The sequence below is a fragment of the Phyllobates terribilis genome, unplaced genomic scaffold (assembly GCF_046119375.1).
Source record: "Phyllobates terribilis strain yellow unplaced genomic scaffold, ASM4611937v1 Scaffold_1__5_contigs__length_1240528914, whole genome shotgun sequence".
Lineage (NCBI taxonomy): Eukaryota > Metazoa > Chordata > Amphibia > Anura > Dendrobatidae > Phyllobates > Phyllobates terribilis.
The window spans coordinates 1,096,521,459-1,096,542,750 of NW_027362761.1; the positions used below are offsets into that span (position 1 = coordinate 1,096,521,459).

Below are 21,292 nucleotides of genomic sequence, written 5' to 3' on the forward strand. Positions count from 1 at the left end.
TATGAGATGTATTCACCTTCTTCTCCAGCTTCACAAGCCCCGATCTCTCCACTCTCCTCAGACTCAGAAGTTCTGACTCTCAATGTGACTCCTGCTTTTTCTTTCACTGCAGATATTCCATGTCCTTATGAAATATAAATCACATTTATGAAATTCCCCAATTGCTCCATTGTTTTTTTTTTGTTATTTTTTACAGAAAGTGTAACTGTTTCATTAAAAATTTTTTAAATGAGTTCTAAAGAATGTCATCGCTGTAACTGTATATATATTTGCATTTAAATCAACTTCTGGAGTGCAGTCTAAGGTTACATTTACACAGCCATCAAAAATGAACGGTTTTTCTTCCATATTTTTCTCTTCTTTTTTTAAAAATTGAAGGAGGTGAACTACCTGATCTTGTTTATCAACTGACACTAAGCAATGGATAAGTTAAAAATGGATGGAAAATAAATTTTTTCATCTGAATAGGACAGATCAGATTTTGAGGATCAGTTGGTCGTGATGAGACATGCACTGAGTTTAAGGCCGGGTTCACACGAGCTTATAAACGTATAAAAGAATCATCAGAGTTTCATTCAGAAAACTGTGATGATCTCTTCCTAATCCCCCCCCCCTTTTGTCATCCGTGCGTATTCTGTTTTTTTTCATTGCAGCGGTTATTAATAGTTTACTAAACCATTTACAGCGTCCTATCTTCCAGAATTACAATGTATCCGTAAAAAACGAATGCTGTATAGATGTTACGTAGGGATCCATTTTTTCTACACACCCATAGACTGGAATGGGCGAGTCTGACCCTACAAATGGAAGAATCTTGTGCATGCTGCAATGTTTCTCACATACAGATTCAGTCAGGAACCAAAAAAGAAGCCCGTCTGTGCAATCCAATTGAATAACATCGGCCTTAGTGCTGTCCATTTTTTCACTCGGACTGAAAATACGCTCTTGTGAACCTACCATAAGAAGTGACTCAGATCCATTAAAAACTAAAGTGTGAATGGTTCCATTAAACAATATGGGTGAGTGTGCTATTGCAGCCAAAGTTTAAGACCCACATCTTTGACTATAGGCTTCTTGAAAACTGATCCAAAATCTCAGTCCATAGGTTCAAGGCTTATATTCCACAATGGAGAAGAAAGGTGGGCCTTCACATGGCATTGGGGCTGAATGATTCTTTCCCGACAGATGATGTTGTGAGAGAAAAGAGGAGTTTCATGGTCCAATCCTTCTGTTCTCTCTGGAGATAAACATCTGACCAAGAAGTCAGCCGAGCCGAGCATTGATGGGTATGGGAGAGTCAGGCAACATAGCTGTATGACCAGCTTTAGGTGAACTTACCTACAGTTGCACTGGCTGATGACAGAAGAGACTTGCCCCATGTTCCCCAGGTGCTCCAAGTGCTTTCCTTAGGAGACATCTCTGGATCCTAAAACAAAGATCAGAGATTTTTCTGAATAACCTGTACATTGTGTTGTAGAAAATAAGCATTATAGCATTTACAGCACAGGATAACATAAGTTCTTAAGTCCTCATTCACACATCTGCATTTTTCACAGATACAACAAGTACCCATTGTAGTCTATGGGGCTGTTCACAGGTCCATGTTTTTTCATGGACCATGTGTCCATGAAAAACTCACGGACACATCCGTTTTTTTCTCCGATAGCACGAATGAAAAAAGTCTGTGGGTCTGTGAAAAACACAAACAGCTCACGGATGGCATCAATATGCAGTCCGAATTAAAGATTGCAAAGGATAGGAGAAGCTTTGTAATTTATCTATTTATTTATCCACCCGTGAAAAACACTGATGGTAAAAACGGACACACTGACCATACACCGATGACTCACTGATCCAAAACAGTTCTACCAAGTACAGATGTGTGAATAAGGCCTAAATAAAAATTTTTGGTACTCACAGTAAAATCTCTTCATTAGGGGACACCAAGAACCATAAGAAAGTCCTGGAGGCGGACACTGTTATTCCATTCTAAATGGAAAATAGGCTCATCCCCAGCAAACTATACCTCGCATGCTAGCCTCAGGCTCTCTTAGTTTAGTGAGAAAGCAGTAGAAGAAGCAAAAACAACCTTAAAGCATTTGGAAAAAATAAATTCAATTACATCCCAAGAGAAGAAAACAACATAAATGAACGCCCAACCGGGCAGTTAATGGTGGGTGCTGTGTTCCCCAATGAAGACTATCGAGAAACAGATTTTACGGTGAGTACCAAAAATCTTTATTTCTCGGTTGCTTCATTGGGGGACACAGAGAACCATAGAATGTCCTAAATCTGTTCCTGGGGTGGAAAAATAAATAATATACTGTTACCACCGAAGCCTGAGCAACTGCTGCCTGCAAAATCTTCCTGCCAAGGCTTGCATGCGGAGAAGTAAAAGCTGTGGACCCTGTAAAATTTGGAGAAGGTATGTACTGATGACCAAGTAGCAGCTTTACAGAGCTGCAGGACCGAAGCCCGGTTCCGAACTGCACAGGAAGCCTTAACCCTAAAATGAGGAGTTCTGGCTTTCGCTCTATAGGCCTGAATAATGGCTGTTCTAATCCAACGAGCAATCATTGTCTTAGAGGCAGCCAGGCCCCTGCGAGGGCCATCTGCTATAACAAACAAGGAATCAGACTGTCTAAATGGGGCAATGGCTGATAAATAGCACCACACGGCCCTGATAACATCTAATTTGTGCAGAGCCTTCTCGATCAGAAGAGAAGGCGAAGGACATAAAGGAAGGCAAGACAATGTCCTTATTAAGGTGGAAAGCTGAAACCATCTTGGGGATGAAGGACGGAACAGGTCTCAACACTACCTTATCCTGCAGAGCTTGACAAGACCAAGCAGTAAGCTCCGGTGCTCTCCTAATAGAAGTGATGGCTATAAGGAAAGCTACTTTATAGGCAACATGAAGCAAAGAAATCTCTCCAAAATGGTCAAATGGTAGAGACTTGAAGAGCCTCCAAGACTAGATTAAGGTCCCATTGATCAAGGGGAGGTCGATAGGGTGGTCTAGCACATGCTTCCCCTTGAACAAAAGGTTATGACCTGAGGTTTAGAGACCACATTTCTCTGAAACAAAAACAGCCAAGTTGGACACCTGTCCCTTGAGAGAACTAATCATGAACCCTGACTCCAGCCTGACTCCAAGAAGAAGAGCAATACAGGCAGAGAAAAGGACATTGGAGAAATTCCAGAAATTCCACCAGCGAGAAGGGCTTCCGTGCCCCAATCATGGTTTGGATGACTGATTCTGACAAATCTGTTGCCCTCAGAATCAAGGCTATGCTGTTAAATTAAGTGACATTAATTAACTGAGAGAGAAGATCTAGGCGGTGAGGAACAGCATAAGGGAAATCCAACAAAAGGTTGATTCTGGTCAGTCTGGTGCTATGAGCATAACAGGAATCCCCTCTTCCTTGTCTTTCTTGGAGGAGTCTGGGCAGAAGAGGTAGAGACGCAAATAGGTAAAGTAGGGAGAATTGGGACCAGGGAATTGCCAATGTGTCGGCTTCGACTGTCTGAGGATCCCGAGAACTTGCAACGAATCTTGGTACTTTGTAGTTTAGTCTGGATGCCAACAGATCGACATCTGGTGTGCCCCACGATGATAAATCAGCATGAACACCTCTGGGTGAAGAGCCTATTCTTCTGCTAGCGGCTCAAGAAATCTGTCCCCCATTTGTCCACTTCCGATATATGAACTAATAAGATCAGAGGAACCTTGTCCTCTGCACATTTCAGTAACTCCTGCTCTGACATGGCGGATAGACCTCACGTCCCTCCTTGACAGTTGATATAGGCCACTGCTGTAACATTGTCTGACTGGATCCTGATGGGCAATCCTAGAACCAGGTGCTGCCAATGTAAAAGAGGCAGATGGCCGATGCTGAGCTCCCACACATTGATCTGAAGATGATCTCCCATCCGATAAGACTGACATCCGTGGTCAGAACTTGCTATTGGAATAGGACGGAAGGAACAACCCTGGATTAATAGGGGCGATGTCAACCACCATCTGAGAGACTGGAGACAGTGAAGTGGAAGGAGGACTGGACGGTCTAGAGACAGTACTGAACTGTCCCAACAGGCCAAAAGTGTGTTCTGTAGAGGCCTTGCATGAAACTATGCAAATGGGACTGCTTTGAACGTTGCTACCATCTTTCCCAAGACTCTCATGCAAAACCAGAGAGAATGTCTCTCTGGTCGCCTCAGAATTTGGACAGAGGATTGTAGCGCTAACCTCTTCTCCTCTGGAAGGAAGATTGATGCCTGAACTGAATATCATCCCTAGAAACAGAAGCATGGAATTAACATGATCTTTGCCCTGTGACAATCCATCCAAATTATTCCAGGGAATTTAGAAGAACCTGAGAAAAATAAGGCAGAATATAGTCCAGGTAGGGGATTACCACCACCCTCCTGGTCCGGAGCAAATACATAACTGGGGCCAGAACTTTTTTAAACACCCTGAGCGCGACTGCCAGCCCAAAGGGAATGACTCTGAACTGAAGGTGATTCTGGTTGACTTCAAAATGAAGAAATTGCTGATGGGCTGGAAAAATAGGTACATGAAGATAGGCATCATGGATGTCTATTGAGGACAAAAATTTCCCGGCCTCCATGGATTGCACAACTGACCAGAGCGACTCCATCCTGAAGTGATGCCACTGCACCCATTTGTTCAACTGTCTTAGATCCAGTATGAGTCATATTGAACCATCCATTTTGGGGATGACAAATAGGTTTAAGTAGAACCCTCTGAAGAAGTGTTCAAAGGAAGAACCCTCATTATTACTCCTGCTTGAAGCAGGGATGCTATCGCTTGAACAAAACTGGCTCTTATACTAGGGAGACACTGGCTCGCGGAAGAGCGACAAACTCTATTGTGTAGCCAGAAGAGACAACCTTTCTGACCCATAAGTCACTGAGTGCCCTCAGCCATGCCTCCTTGAAGAGGAGGAGGCGGCCACCCACCAGTGAAAAATCTCTGAGTGAGGGCTGCCCGTAAGATATTAACTCCTCTACTGCCTCTGGAACCAGAGAGCTTACCACCCAATCCAAGGGAACGCCCGGCAAGTGTTGGTTTAAAGGATGATCTGCTTGATGTCTGGGAGACACTGTGTCTGACCTGATGGCCAGAATCCTCCGGTGCTGGAAACTAGCTTAAAGAGCAGAATTGCAAACTCCCCCCCTGTCTTAGAAATGGAAGGCTGTGCCTGGCCTGGGGAAGCAAGGTGCTTCTGTCACCTGTGGCGTCAGCAATGATCTTGTCCAATTTTGTACCGAATAGGCACTACCCCTGGAACGGTAAACCCGTAAGACTTTTTCAAAGCCAAATTTGTCCTCCATAACTTCAGCCATAAAATACGATGAATGGCCACACAATTGCTTGCCGCCTGGGCAGAGCATCAACTAATGATGCTGAACATAAATATCTGTCTGCACGATCTGATCTGAAATATCTGCTAGCTCCACCTCCTGCGAACCAGACAGAATACTGCAATGTAAATGCATTGCCCAAGCAATAACTGCCTTTGATACCCAAGTAACAACAAAAGCAGGGCAAAGGGCAAAGCCAGCGGCTTCAAAGGCGGACTTAGCCACAGACTCTGCATGTCTGTCTGTCGGTCTCTAACTGCAGCTACCTCAGTAACAGGTAAGGTAGTGGTCCTAGATAAGTGAAATACAGGAGTATCTACCACAGGCGAAGCGGACCAGGATGCCACCAACTCTGCTGGAAATGGGTATAACCACTCCATATGACTGCGTTTTTGAAAACGCCGGTCAGGGTGCTCTCATGCCTTCCGAAGGACTTCCCCAAATTCCTTGTGGTTAGAAAATGATCTAGCCACACGCTTGCCTCTCCTATAGAAACCTGTTTTAGTGGAGGGCGGGGGTCCTCTAACAGCACCCCTAAAGACAAGTCAACAGTTGACACCAGACTTTCCAGCATTTCTCTCAACTTCCCCATTTGATATGGGTCTAACACAGACTCTGAGCTAGAACTAGAGTCTGAGCATTGGGGATAGTGTACTTCCTGAGAGGGGGGGGGATCTTGGATAGACCAAGCATGCATAAGTGATTAGTGCTGGCTGCGACGATGGGTGTGCACGGTCTTCTTTGGGCTCTGACATTATCAAAGCCAGGGAGCAGAAAAAACCCTGACAGTGAGCAGTTGCTGAGGAGAATCAATAATCAGCCCCCAAATGTCAAACAGCCCACCCTGTCCGCGGTCCCACCCCTGTGTCGCTGGTGTCCTTTGCACCCTGGTCAGTGCTAGAAGCAGGATGGCACGAATGAGGATCCCACACAGGCAACATATTTAAAATACTGCCGCACGATATAGCGCTACCAGTGCTGTGGAGTCGGTAAGCCAAACCTCCGACTCCTCAATTTCCATGACACCAACTCCCTCATACATGGCTCATGTTTAAGTGATACATTTACTGTAGCACAGATTCATCTCAGCTAAAAGTCTAGACCCTTAGATCAGGAATAAGACAGACATTTATAGGACATTTCATAACTTTCCCAAATTCTTATGAAAAAATATTCCCCACAAACTGCATTGAACTACTGTGCCCAATTTATTATATATTTTAGGAGTTGGAGTCGGTCCATTCTATACTGACTCCACAGCCCTGAGCGCTACTGCTGGAAAAGGAAAGGGCAGGGCCAAAGGGGCAAGCGCCGGGGAGCTCTGCTGATAATCACAGCCGCTGTGCCCGGCCAATCAGCCTATTGGCCACGGCACGCCGAAGAAGCCTGAGGATTAACTACAGCGCTGCCACAGCAGTGATGCTAGCCACACACTACCGCAGCACCAGGGCAGACGTGGCACCGCCGAGCAAAGGTCGCCATGTGGTGTACCCCACCTGACCCAGGTAATCGTGCAACTTCAGCACATAGAGAATACGGAGACAGTCCCTGAAGGCCAGTAGAGTGGACCGAAATGGCCTACCACGCCCAGAAGCGCAGTAGAAACCCCGAGCCGCCGACCAGACCAAGCATCCGGGCAAGACAGTCCCGAGCCTCTCCTCCAAACCACTGAGCCCCAGTCCTAGCTATCCCCACCCTCCAAACTACCCTAAGAGACAAAGAGCGGGGGGAGGGGAAAAAAGGTGAGGAAGAGGGCAGGGGAGAGGTGGTGGTTGTAATGGAGCTGGGGGTCACACAGAGTTGAAGCAGGGCTATACTCACCTGTCCTAAAGACCTGAAATTCAATCTTCTGCTCCATGTAACATGCGCTCTATGTGGTGCGGACGGGAAGGAGCTGGGTGGCTTAAGGACCGCCAACTGTGTCAAGGTATTCTGGTCTGGCCACACGGACGTGAGAGGATATGGACTGCACAATTACAGCCTGTAATCTCCGTCACTGCGTCGGTAAAACAGAGGGCACAATTACACCCTGTTACCCTGAACACGATCCCGCAGAAAAACAAAAATTTAGAGACGGTTAATGCCTAACCTAACGGCTTAGACAGGTCTGAGACCAACCTTGCCTCCAACTAACACTACATAAAACTGAGAGCCTGAGGCTAGCAGGCAAGGTATAGTCTGCTGCGGAGGAGCAAATTTTTATTTAGAATGTAATAATAGTGTTAGCCTCCAGGTGGCAGCAGACTATCCCATGGTTCTCTGTATTCCCCAATGAAGCGACCGATAAATCATTTTATGAATGCATTTTACAAACCATAACTGGATCCACACAGGAGGCAATTAAAAACCTTCAGACTCCAGCGTGTATTCACACAGTCTGGTCATATTTTACACATTTAACCCTTGTCACACAGTCTGTGTTAACTGTTGGAGGCCAGAAAACTGGGGTTGGCTAATTTTGCTGGGGACACCGCAGCTAACTGGAAATTTCCCCTGCAGTAGCTGCATTGTGTTATATGATAGCCATTTAGATGAATTTGTCGTCCTTGCCACTGCATAGACATGCTCTGAATTCTAGCTCAATAAGGGGAGTTCTGAGGGAACAACCCCCTCTATGATGTCTATCTGCCCTATTGTGGCATAGAAACATGGCTTGTCTTCATGAAAAAAAAAAAACCTTTAAAAGGGAATCTGTCACCCATTTTTTACCTCTTAATCTGAGAGCAGGATAATGAAGAGACAGAAACCCCGATTCCGGTTATTGTCGCCAACTGGCCAGCTTTTATAAAATTACTATTTTATTAGCAGAATATTATCACTGAAGGACTTGTAAACCTGCTGCCATGTAGTCTTCCAAATGCCTGAGCTCTGTATAACTCCACCCCCAACACTGATTGGCAGTTTTCTGCCTATGCACAGTGTACACAGAAAGCTGCCAGTGGTGTGGGCGGGGTTATACAGGGCTCAACATTCAGAGAACTAGTAGATCTGCAGTATATAAAACAAGAATTTTATCAAAACTGCAGCAGGCAGCCTAATAAGTGATACATCACTGGAATCAAGGTTTCAGCACCTACATCATGCTGTTCTCAAATGGGGTAACAAAATCTGGTGACAGACACCCTTTAAGTCATGTGAATATATCCTAAAAGACTTTAAATGGAGACCTACTAGATGCTTATGTTCCTTCTGATCAGCCTTGGAGTCAGACGTTGGGTCTAAGTTCACGGTGTCACAACATTCCTCCGGGTTTGGTTGGGTATGTTCCTCTTGAGATACTTGCACTTCATAGTTCAGTGTTGGTTCAGCCTCTGGGATGTTGTGTGGTTCCCCATTTTGAGGACTATTTTCAGGGACTAACTCCTCATTCCTGCTTAGAACAAGATTTTCAATCTTCTCTGGCTCAGTCTCAGTCTTCTCATCTTCTACTTTGCCTCCTTCGTTTGACATTTTGACTACTGAGGATAGAAAAAATTAATGGAAGACTGTAAAAATACTAATTGGACTTAACAGTTAAGCAATTAATTTTTTTACTTTTTCCCCACTATGGGACTTTCATTTTGCAGGAGCATCCCTATGATATGCGGACTGTCAGCGCCGCACTGCAAGCAAGCGTGTTTGATCATGCACTGCCCATGATTAAACTAGCTTGCTAGTGCCTGGTGACCCGGATGTCGTTATGATGATATCGGGTCACCATGGCAACGATCGGGACCCTGCGATGACGTTGCGGGGTCTCTGATCCAAGAGCAGAGGGGCTTTTGTCCCTCTTCTCGCTCGCTAAATGGTGTGATCGCAGCATTTAGGGAGTTAAAGTATCGGCAACGGTGCGGGCACCGCTACTGGCACTGAATGCCGGGTGTCAGCTGTCACAATCAGCTGACACCAGGTAGCGATCGTGCCTGCACAGTCTCTATGCAGGCACGATCGGTGAGACGTAATAATACGTATCTGGTCATTAAGGTCCAGGGCACAGGGACGTATTATTACGCCTCACATCAGAAAAGGGTTAAGAAAGGTGTAATACAGAGAAATGACACAAGGAGAAAGTATTGAACATTGAAAGCCATAAAAAGGCTAAAAGAAGTGACTGGTCCATTCTTTCGATGGCTTCCATTTGGAAGCCACACACTAGAATCATAGAATGGTAGAGTTGGAGGGGACCTCCAGGGTCATCGTGTCCAACCCCCTGCTCAAAGCAGGATTCACTAAATCATCTCAGACAGATGTCTGTCCAGCCTCTGTTTGAAGACGTCCATTGAAGGAGACCTCACCCCCTCTCGTGGCAGCCTGTTCCACTCATTGATCACCCTCACCTAGTTTATATATATACAGCTAAAAAAAAACAACAAAACTAAACGCTGCGGTCAAAGCCGCCTCAGAAATGAACAAATAGAAGACAAAGAAAACACTTCAGGTAAACCACCACTGGCATTTTCCTAAATCGCCTACTACTTAAAATACTCCGCGGGTACACCAGCGTCTAGGGATGAGTGCACACAAAATCTATTTCAGGAGTATTTTGCCTTGAACAACCTGAAAAAGCACTCAATAAATGTCAAAAAGAACATATGCACTGCAATGTCAATACAACTTGCTGTGCATATGTTCAGTCTTTTTTAATTCCTTTTAAAAGAAGTGACCTAACCTCTCTACAGGTGTCTTGTCTTGAAAACACCACCATTTTATATATACAGAAAAAAAAAATAAGCCAACAAAACACATCATCAGCTAAGCCGCTGCAAAAACGGCAGAAGTGACTCCAAAGACGATGCTTCAGAAAAATCTCTGCCGGCATTTTCCTGAAGCGTCTTCTGCTTTGATGGGGGTACGTCGGTGTCTATAAGATGCCATGTGCACAGAACTTAGATAATGTACACACAGCATCTTTTCCAGGCAGATCAGGCCCGGAATCCACCTGAAAAAGCACCACAAAAGCGCCCCATAAAATGAACATAGTGCACAGCAATGTCAAAAAGTCCTTATACGAGTATGTCTTATATCACTTCTTTAAACAGCTTCAGGGTTCAGAAACTGCGAAGCACTAAAAAGAAGTGACGTTCATTCTTCTTCTTCTTGACAGTATAGAGAAAAAGTGCCTCCGCTAGAATATTGACAATACGCCAGCAAAGCCGCTTCAGGAAACAACTGCCAGCACTTTCCTGAAGTTGAAGTGGGTCTGCCTTGGAGAATTCGGCGGCTGCACTGCCATCCAAAAGAGGCCGTGTACGCATAGCCTTAGGCTAAGTGCCCGGATTTTTTCCTGAGCGTTTCTGCATCTCCCTGGCAGAAAAAACGCATGCGGATTTTACATGGGTTTTTCCTGCCAGGGACAAATGGAAGTGAAGCGTTTTGCACATGCGATTTCGCATGCGGGTTATCAAGCGCTTCCCAAGCGATTTTAGCATCACTTAGAAAGTGCTTGACAACTTGGTCACACTATATAAATCCATGCAACCGGCATGGATTTATATAGTGTGGCCGTAAAAGAATGGTAAAAAAATAAATATTATACTTACCTTCTGATGGCCCCCGGTCTCCTTCTCCGATGCGTCCAGTCTTCCCGGTGTCTCGCGGTTGTGTAAAAGGACCTGCCATGATGTCATTTAGTCATGTGACAGGTCACGAGACTGCCGACGTCAGCGGTCGCCTGACCCGTCACATGACTAAATGATGTCATGGCAGGTCCTTTTAGACCATCGCTATGGAGACCAGGGGACATCGGAAGGTGAGTATAATGTATATTTTTTATTTTAATTATTTTTTTTACAGGTACTACGGTACCCGGGTCTGGAGGACAGTCTCCTCTTCTCCAAACCCGGGTACCATCCGCACATTGAATCACTTAATATCCGCATGTGCACATATAGTCATGCGGATATTAAGTGATTCAATGCAAGTCAATGGCGGCAAAAAAGCCGCGCTTACGCAAAATAAATGGTAGTGCTGCGGATTTTTCCATAATGATAATCCGCAGAGGAAATTTCCGCAGCATGTGCACAGCACATGCTGATTATCATTGGGGAACGTTGCAGACCTTCTACCATGCGTTTTTTTAAGCGTTTCTGCAGCGGAATTGCAACTGCGGAAACGCATAGTGAGCACACAGTCTTAGGGTAAAACGAGGAGTTTTCTTTTGGAAACCACTTCAGGAAACGCTCCTTTGGAGGAGTTTTCCATTTCTTGAAATAGTTTTGAAGAGTTTTTGAAGTATTTTTGCAGCTTTTTGATTGGACAGTGCCTAGTTTAAAGCGTTTGCCATGAGAAGCCGCTTCAACTAAATGATATGAAGTTTTTTCATACCAGTCATTTTTCGAAGCCTGAAGAGTCTTTCAAGCATTTTTTTCAGGCGTTTTTTTTTTGCAGACCTGCGCCAGAAAATCTGCGTGCACACATACCCTTTGGCTACATTCACACATCCGTCTCCATTTTTATAACCATTTTCTTTCGTGTGTCAGCCGTTTTGTCACAGTTTTACTTCTTTGTTGCATCTGTTTTTTCCTTTTTTTTTTTTTTTTTTTTTTAATCTACTGACTCTTAACAAAGGATCAGTTAAAAAATGGATGAAACACGAATAGAACACCACATTAAAAAGGACGTCTTCAGTGTGTCACCCGTGTAACCCCAAAGGCTTCAATGGCCGAGTGATCTGAAAAACGGATGAGAATAGGATATCCTCACAAATCAGACACATGGATCCAGTTTTAAAACCGATATCTGTAAGCATGGCTCAGTGGTTATCACTGCAGCCTTGCAGCGCTGGGGTCCTGGGTTCAAATCCCACCAAGGACAACATCTGCAAGGAGTTTGTATGTTCTCCCTGTGTTTGCGTGGGTTTCTTCTGAGGGAAGAGGAAAGTACATCCAGCGAGGGATCCATAAAAAAATATTTTTTATTGTAAACCCATTAAAATCCAGACAGAGTAGGTGCAGACGCGTTTCAGACAACACGTGCATGCAATGACTAAGGACGTATAGTCTGAAACACATCTGCTCTGTCTGGATTTTAATGGATTTGCAATAAAAAAAAATTTTTAAGGATCCCTCGCTGGACATACTTTCTTTTCCTCTTCATTGACCTCTTGCCATACTTTTAAGGCTATGTGCCCACGATGCAGAAATGCCGCATATTTTTTCCGCTTCTCCCTGGCAGGAAAAATGCATGCGGTTTTTACATGCGTTTTTCCCGCCAGGTAGAAGCGTTTGTGAAGCGTCTTTGCATGCATTTCTGCATGCGGGTTATCAAGCGCTTTTCCAAGTGATTTTAGCACCACTTGGAAAAGTGCTTGACAACTTGTTCACACTATATAAATCCATGCAACCGGCATGGATTAATAGTAGTGTGACCAAGTTAGTAAAAAAAAAAAAAGAATAAGTATGGTAAAAAATAATAAAAAAAAGATTATACTCACCTTCCGATGTCCGCCCGGTGTCTTGGGCGGCTTGCGGTGGTGTGAAGGACCTGCGGTGATGTCATTGAGTCATGTGACAGGTCACATGACTCAATGACGTCATGGCAGGTCCTTCACAACACCGCGACCCATACAGCAGACCAGACGGAGGGGAGAAAACACCGGGAGGACATCGGAAGGTAAGTATAATCTTTATTTTTTATTTTAAATTATTTTTTTAAAGGTTCTATGGTACCCAGGTCTGGATGAGAGTCTCCTCTCCTCCAGACCTGGGTACCATCCGCACATTGAACCGTGTGATATCCGCTTGTGCAGATGCAGTGATGCGGATGTCACGCGGTCCAATGCAAGTCAATGGCTGCGATTACGCTGCGTGTACGCAAAATTAATGAACATGCTGCGTATTTTTCCGCAATGATAATCCGCAGCGGAAATTTCCGCAGCATGTGCACAGCACATGCAGATTATCATTGGGGACGTATTACCAAGCGTTTTCGCTGCGGAAATTCCGCGGCAAAAACGCTTGAAAAACGCATAGTGGGCACGCAGCCGAAGACCTTCCCTGCAGAGGAGATCGTTGACCCGTGGGTGAGCTGAATATCAGGTTACTGCAAGGTTTCCCATCACTTTTATGTTTCTTCTGGGTTCTCTGGTTTCCTCCTACACTCCAAAGAAATATTAATAAGGAATTTAGACTGTGAGCCCCAATGGAGACAGAAATGATGATGACGATATCTGTAAAGTGCTGCGGAATTAATTGCGCTATATAAGTGAGTAAAATAATAATACAGGATCAATGAATCTGTATGGGTCAGCGAGTCGTCTATTTAAAATGACGGTACAAAACCTGTCAAAGCCCTAAATAAATATGGAACATAGCATTTACTCCAGAATTCTGCCCCAGTTTTAGAATTTTGTTAGCAAATCTTACCCAAAGAATCAGGAAAATGTACATGTACAATCCCTACACGTTCCAAAAGCAGAGAAATCTTTTGTATTTTTGTCCTTCGCTAGGATCAGTAAGTCATTGGCTTCTGCACACAGGACAGAGGGAGCGAAGCTTACAGGATAAACACAATGTTTAGTGAGCGATGAACCGCCCGTCTTCATAAAGGAAACATTTTATAGGTCACTGATATTCTAGGCGCGTGTGTATACTCAGGTACAACAATACGGATTCACCCCCCATTGCTTCCTCTTGTTTCTGGACTCACTTTAAAAGCTAATGTATAGAAAAAAGGCTCCTAAACGACTAAATATTTAACAAAGCTGAATGCTTTTTGCACGCAGTCAGAGAGGGTATCCTTGCAGTCCTATGTAAAATCACTGATGTGATACCAAAATAAGATGTGCTAAGTGATAAACTGGGCTCTGCTACATCTGTATCTATGTAAATATCTATGTAACTGTTGCAGTATAGGATTAGATATATGATGCCCACTGCCGATTCCGCTGCTGTACGTCGGACTGACAGAATAAAACTTCTTTCAACTTTTCAAACTTTTAAACCCCCCCAAAAAAGGAAATTCATTTTCCTCTTCTTACCCGGAATCCTGTCTATTTCTGATGGTCGGAGCAGCGTAACCCTACAGTCACCTACCTCCCAGCGGCCAGATGTGATCACAAGCAGCCACACACTGCCACGCTGCATGCTCTCCGCTTAACCCTCCCCATGCCGGACACGATCAGCTGACAAGTGGCGTCAGGGCAGATCTTCGCCCTCACACACCAGTGATTGCTAAACTCTATTCATGGCATTTACAAAGTCTGTCCTCTAAATGCCGGAGGGGCTCAATAACTGCAGTAGTAGTAAAAAAAAAGTCTCAATTTTGTTCTGGTGTGAAAGGGTTAATGGCCAAGCTCTCCACCCTGAAGTCCAACAGTGGTGACTGATAAAGTTATTGAGAAAAAAAACAAAAAAAAACCGACATTTCCAGACAGGAATAGCCTTGCAACGTGACAATCCACATTTTTCCTGGCTTTAGATCCGCTGGACTCTGGATCTGCTGTGACTTGTAGTTCTACTAGAATCAGACGTTGTGTTGGAATGCCTCAATCGTTATTCCTATTCACAGAATTGTTAGCAAATATGAAAATAAAGAAAAATATTGATGGACTTTGTGACAGCTGTGACCCGAGTTTTGTTTTGGAATATACAAGAACCTAGACAGGTTGCTCTACTGCAGCGACGTGTGAACTGCAGCCTTCCCGGACTACAACTCCCAACATGCAGTGACAGCTGATCTCCAGCAGCTGCAAAACTTGCAATTAATGCACCATGCTGACAGCGAGGATCTAAATGTGTGCTAGCACCCCAACAAAACTGATGTGACCAGAACATCTTAGGCTATGTTCACACATCTTGATTTTCAGCGTTTTTTGATGCTTTTTTTTAAAGCAAATTTTCAGCTGTGTTTTACAGTACCAGCAAAGTCTATGAGATTCCAGAATTCTCATGCACACATCTTTGGGTTTTTCTGTTCAGTATTTTGTGCTTTACATGTTTTTTTGCAGTATAGAGCATGTCACTTCAGCATTTTTTCACCCATTAGAATGAGTGAAAAAAAAAAAAAACGCACCAAAAACGCAGGTGTCAAGTTTTCAGCGTTCTTTGTGCCTAAACCAGAATGAGATTTTTTTTTCACTAAACTTTATGTACATGCATAACAGAGACAAAAGGATAGTGAAAAAAAACGCTGAAAAAAATGCACCAAAAATTAAAAGGAAAAAAAGCAAGAAAACAGCAACAAAAATCCTGAACAACCTCCTGGCAAGAGATCAGGTTTTGCTGCAGAAAATCGATGCAGTATTTAAAGGGAACCTGTCAAGTGAAAAAACAGTATAGCGCTCTGAACCTGCCCGGCGCCTGCACTGAGAGCCCCACTGCCTGGAGGAAATTAACTTTATTCCTCCCGGCAGCGTTCAGTCACAGGGGTGGCGCTGGCGCAGGTTCAAAAGTACTAACTGCTGTCCTCCATCTTCAGCAGAGCAGAGGCGTAAGACTGCGCAGGAGCGAGATCGGGGAGTTGTGTGGGTGACGTAGGACAAGTCACCCACGCGGAGCAGGGAAGGAGAACGACGATCGCAAGAAGAGAGAAGGATCCGGATCAAGATCAGAGACGCCCATCAGACCGGACCGCACTGTAAGGGGGGATAATAAGAGATATTTTGGGGCCATGAAGAGGGGGTTGGAGACTCATATACATCTTCCCAGAATACTGTAAAACAGGCAGTAAGGGCGGCGGCTGTACTTTATATTGGGAAAACCTGATGACAGGTGCCCTTTAAGAACGCAGCAGCATTTATACTCGCGTCTTTTCTGGCTTCCTATAGTAACCTACAGAAAATGCCCCCAAAAATAAATAAAACGACAGGTCAGCAGAGTCTTAAACCGCACAGTGGCGGGAGCTTTCAAGAAATCACATCCACGTTGCTTGGACAGTTTGGGCCACGTTCACACTTGGTTTTGCTACAGTTCTTTCAGCAGGCAAAAGTACTCTCTTGACACTAAAAACGCTGCTCTCGAATGCCAGTTTTTCAGCGTTTTTGTGGCTGCGGATTACTTGTGTGATTTGTCTACAGTACGTTTAGTACAGTTAGTTTTATTTGCTGCAAAAAAAAAAATCACTAAATGCTGTAAATGAGGGGAAAAAAACAAGTGAGTGCACGAGATTCCTGAAATCTCACAGCTTTAGCTGGGACTATGAAACACAGCTTTTAATTTGCACGTAAAAAAAGCTGCAAAAACGCAACGTGTGAATACGTAGCCGCGGACACTGCCGGGAGTCTTTCCTGGTGTTGCAGGCAGTGAATGAAGCTGATGTGCCGGCGCATTCATAGTGATACAGCGACACCTGCCGGCGCATTCATAGTGATACAGCGACACCCATTTAATAACAAGTTTATCAACTATTGCAACAAGTCAAGATTGACCAAGAAAACTGCAGTGTGCGTCTGTGTCGTCTGACCCAGGCCCACCAATGATGCACAAAACCGAGAATTATGCTGCAGTATTGATTAAAACCGTAAGTTCTCTCATCTGTGACTGAAGAAATGGCGCGATATCTACAGTGTGCTGCACTAATGTCACGACATGTACATAGAAGTAAGGCAGCGCCGTGCCAGCTGCAGCTTACGTGCAAGTAACGGGGACTGCGGCTCCTTCCAGGGCGGCTCTTCCTCCTTCCAGGGATGGCGGCCTCACTCCTCCCTCATTGCCACGTACACTGCTTCCCTCATGCAGGGCAATGTCCGCACGGTATATAGGGCTATCCCAGCACAGCACGGTATATAGGGCTATCCCAGCACGGTATATAGGGCTATCCCAGCGGCTTCTTACTGTCTCACTGTGGGGTTTTCCTTGTGTTTTGGTCTTAGAATATCGATTATAGTTTGTTGGGAAGAGTGCTGCAAACTGAATGTCCACCAGGGGGCGCAGATGTAAGCTTTCCTCTAGTGTCTGGTTTGTCAGGAAGGCTACTGTAATTCCTGTGACCACCAGAGGGCGCAGATGTAATGTTTCCTCCAGTGTGGTCTGGTTTGTCGGGAAGGCAGCTGTGATTCCTATGACCTCCAGATGGCGCTGATATAATCTTTCCTCCATCGTTTGTCTATAAGGAAGCTGTAACTCCTATGTCCACCAGAGGGTGCTGATGTAAGCTTTCCTGCAATGTGGTCTGGTTTTTCGGGAAAGCAGCAGTAATTCCTGTAACCACCAGAGGGCGCAGATCTTTTCTACAGTGTTGATTAGTCCATAAGGCAGCTGGAAGTTATATGACCAGCAGAGGGCGCTGATGTGTTTTTTTTTATCATTTCTGCTTTTGAAATGTGCAGGTTTTATTTTATGATAATTGCAACAGAATTGGAGACTTTTTATCCTGTTTTTCCATCGCTCTTAACATTTTTTATGTAAATGACAAATATGCTATAATTTTACTCCAAAAATGGTGTAATTGCAGATATGACTTTCTGCTATATAAAAGTCTAGAAATGCACCAAATTGTATCCATTAAGAGGGACTTGTATGTGAGCGAGTGATCCAAATATCGGATGCCCTCATAGCATGCTGCCATTGTTTTCTCATGGCGATTCAGCATGAAAGAACAGTATCAGATCTGCTCTGCCCCATACTATAACATTGGGTCGGGTGCTGTGTGATAAAACATCGGAGTGCACTTGGACGTGTTATACGCTGTGTGAACGAGCCCGTATTGTTAGGCTACAGTCAGACATCTGTGCTTGTATGTGTGCTGACAGTGTTCTTCACTGGCTCCGTATAGTCTATGGGACTGTTCACACCACTTTTTTTTCCAACCCGTCTGATCTGAAGAGAGAGTGTCTGAAAACCCCAAAAACCGACAGCACTGCCGCCATGTGAATTGTAACTGTGTTCATTTGTTTTTTTTGACCGTTTGCCTGAAGAAGATTAAGAAATGTACAAGAAAAACAGACATGGATGGAAAAAACAAATACGAGCTCAAAACAGGTGAAACGTGGTAGATCCAGAAGGCAATGATATATAGCGGTAGGATGGACCTGCTTCTGGTAGGTGCTAGCACATAGTCCAGAAGTCTATTTCCCTGATGTCTGAATGAGGTCTTAGAAAATGTTCCTTTTGTGGAGAGATTTTGGCCAAGTTTTTTGTTTCCTTAAGTGAATTTTTAGAATTTAAGGGTTTGTTTCCCTTCCTTTTTTGATAGGACAGTGCCAAGTCTGGAGCGGATTCCATCAGGGGCAGCTCCAAAGAAGTAACATGCACTTTCTTTTGTTTCATCAAGTGTTTTTTCAAAGCCTGAAATGGAAAAAAGAGCTCAAAAGTAACAGCGTGTGCACACAGCGTCTTTAAGGCCAAGTTCCCACGATGAGTTTTCGGTAAGTTTTTGACGCTGCATATTTTTTAAAAAAATGCAAGTAACCTATCTTACTTAATGGGTGCAGAAAATGTGCAACATCAAAAGCTCATTGTGGGAACATAGGCTAAGACGCCTCCAGTCCTGCTGAGGTTTTCCTGTGTAATGCCGTTTCAGGAAAAAGCCAGCAGTCTTTTTCTTGAAGCGGCTTTGCTGGCGGTTTTGATGTCTTTCTTCCGCTCGGCCACCAGTGTCTTTTTTACTATGATTTAAAGTTTAGCAACCTAACGGAAGCTGTTTTTTCAAAACTTGAAGCAGTTAAAAGAAGTAGATAAAGATGGAACATGTGCACAGCAACGTTAGTCTTACATGGCTGTGCACGGTGTTCATTCTTTTGTGGCGCTTTTTCATGCCTGAAAAAGATGTTGTGTGCACATACCCTGAAGTGGTTTTACAATAAAAGTGAATACGAAGAGTCTTTCAAATGTTTTTTAAGCGATGTTTCAGGTGTTTTTGAAGCGGATCCACTCAAAAAAAAATTGTTTAAAACGTAGCCATTTTCACAGCAACTTTAGCTAGAAAATAAAAGCTGTTTGTCACGCATGCTGAAAGAAAGACTAAGTGCAACACTAAGGGAAGAGGGGAAGGAAGCCCAAACACTAGGGAAAGGGGGAGTGGAGACCCCTAGGCAGATCTAATATCACCCTGCCTACCCTACCGTCCCTATATAGGTACCACATCTATCGCCGATCAGGAACCTAAGCCCTGTATGTCCCTAGAGCTTGGCCCTAGATAGGGAGGGGACAGGGTGAGCACTAGTCAAGCCCCACTACAAACTAAAGACAACAAGGTAGACAAACAAATGGGATACACTTAGCTTGAGCAGACACCAGAGAGATAACGCCAACTGTCCTCCAAGGGCACCAGAGAAGAAACTAGCCAACTGCTAGTGCTCCAAGCCAGCACAGAGGTACATAGAACTATCACCGGCGCTTCTCTGGAGAAACTGAGAGTTTTTAACTACCAAGCAAGGGTGTGTCAATCAGCAGCAGAAAGTGGAGGTAGCTGCTTAAAGGAAGAAGAATATAACTATACTACATAGATGAGAGGATCAAGAAGGTGTCTGCAATGCAAAGCGCAGTGACCTTCTACAGCCGGCTCCAGAGCGACTGTCTGTGACACCTGACACATCCATGACACTGTGACTCTCAGGATATGTGCACACAGAGTTATTATGGAGTTTTTTGGAGCAGGTCCATTCTAAAAAAACCCCCCCAAAACTGCAAAATTGCTTAAAAACTTTTAAAAGACTCTTCCTATTCATTTCGGTTGTAGAACCACTATGCTGGTCATATGTTCTGCATTTTGAGCTTTTTTTTTCAGATTTTGAAAAACACTGGCATGAAAAAAGAAACTGCTTGTCACTTCTTTAAATCAGCTCCTGTTTGAATCTGCTCCAAACAAGGAACTGTCCAATCAAAAGGCTGCAAAAAGTTTTCAAAGCCACTAAGGAAAAGAAAAACTCCCCAAAACGGAGCATTTCCTAAACTACTTAAAAAAAACTTAGCCTCAGAATGCAGTGTGATAAAAAGAGAGATCTGTGCCAAGCTCTGTAGGCCACAATGAGACTAAGTGTATAATGTATCACTGCACTAACAAGCCGCTTCTGTAGTAAGAAGAATAATAACTTACTCATTGTATCATATAAAAGAGATGATGTGGGAGAGGTATCATTACGAAGATCCACTTTAAGCCTCATTCCGATGTCTATTTTTTACATATGTTTTCTGTTTATAGTTTTTATAGTTTCCTACAGGATTTATTTTTTAATTTTGACCTCACACAGCGCAACATTTGCAGTGGATTTTTTTTGCACAGATCCTGCTGTGTTTCCATACATTTCCCTCGCTGCACTGCAAATGGTAAAATCGGCAGCATAAATTGACAGGTTACGGATTTCAGAACCACAGTGCAGGTCAGTCTCATTCACAGCATTAATACTGTAATACACAGCAGATTTTTTTTTCCTCAGACATTTCTGCCGCTGAAGATTTGCTTTATATACAGCTTATGGGAATGTATCCTAAAAAATATTGTGCACATACTCCTGTCCACCCTTTTGTGATTACCCTTACATAACACTCTACCAGGCTTCCTTGTTCCAGCTGTGAAGAAGAAATAACGAAACTATCATCTGGCATCTGGGCGTGCTTCCTATGCGGGCATGGTTCCAGAAGTTTAACCACATAAATCCATATTTCAGTAGAATTCCTAAATTATACCCAAAAAGGTCAGTATTTGAGGGTATGCCATAGAGATCTTTACTAGTTCTGTGATCAATGGTCTAAATTCATCGTTATATTGAAAGGGTTTATTTAATTCTGCAGTATTTTTCTTCCAGTTTAATATTCTTGTTTGATTTAGTTTTTACAGAAGTAAAGAACAGACACTGCTAACCACCAGAGTACATTCTTCACTAGTGACTGTAGGGCAGGGGTGGGGAACCTGTTTTCTGCCAGGGCCATTTAGATATTTATGCCATAATTCACAGACTGTACAAAATAATCGACTAAAAATTTATCCTGCTATATTTGCCAAACATTTAATTAACCCTAATGTGATATCTGGAACTGATTTTCTTTGG

The 21,292-nt window shown here is 43.9% G+C and overlaps 2 protein-coding genes across 6 annotated transcripts in view; one reads left to right on the forward strand and one right to left on the reverse strand.

Moving 5' to 3' along the window:
- FAM114A1 (family with sequence similarity 114 member A1) overlaps positions 1-17,246 on the reverse strand; it is a 65,623-nt gene extending 48,377 nt beyond the window's left edge. Inside the window, exons 1-4 of one of the 5 annotated variants that reach the window (XM_073646110.1) lie at positions 16,936-17,246; positions 8,560-8,846; positions 1,339-1,426; positions 17-124 (exon numbers count right to left, since the gene is read on the reverse strand). In XM_073646110.1, coding sequence (XP_073502211.1) covers positions 17-124; positions 1,339-1,426; positions 8,560-8,838 — 475 coding nt within the window. In that variant the 5' untranslated portion in view covers positions 8,839-8,846; positions 16,936-17,246. Of the gene's footprint in view, positions 1-16; positions 125-1,338; positions 1,427-8,559; positions 8,847-14,344; positions 14,598-16,935 lie in introns of those variants that run through there. The other 4 variants (XM_073646114.1, XM_073646098.1, XM_073646120.1 and 1 more) reach the window with 4 other exon arrangements.
- LOC141161252 (toll-like receptor 1) overlaps positions 16,705-21,292 on the forward strand; it is a 69,565-nt gene continuing 64,977 nt past the window's right edge. Inside the window, exon 1 of the mRNA XM_073646055.1 lies at positions 16,705-16,824. The gene's annotated coding sequence lies outside the window, so the exon portion shown is untranslated. The remainder of the gene's footprint in view (positions 16,825-21,292) is intronic.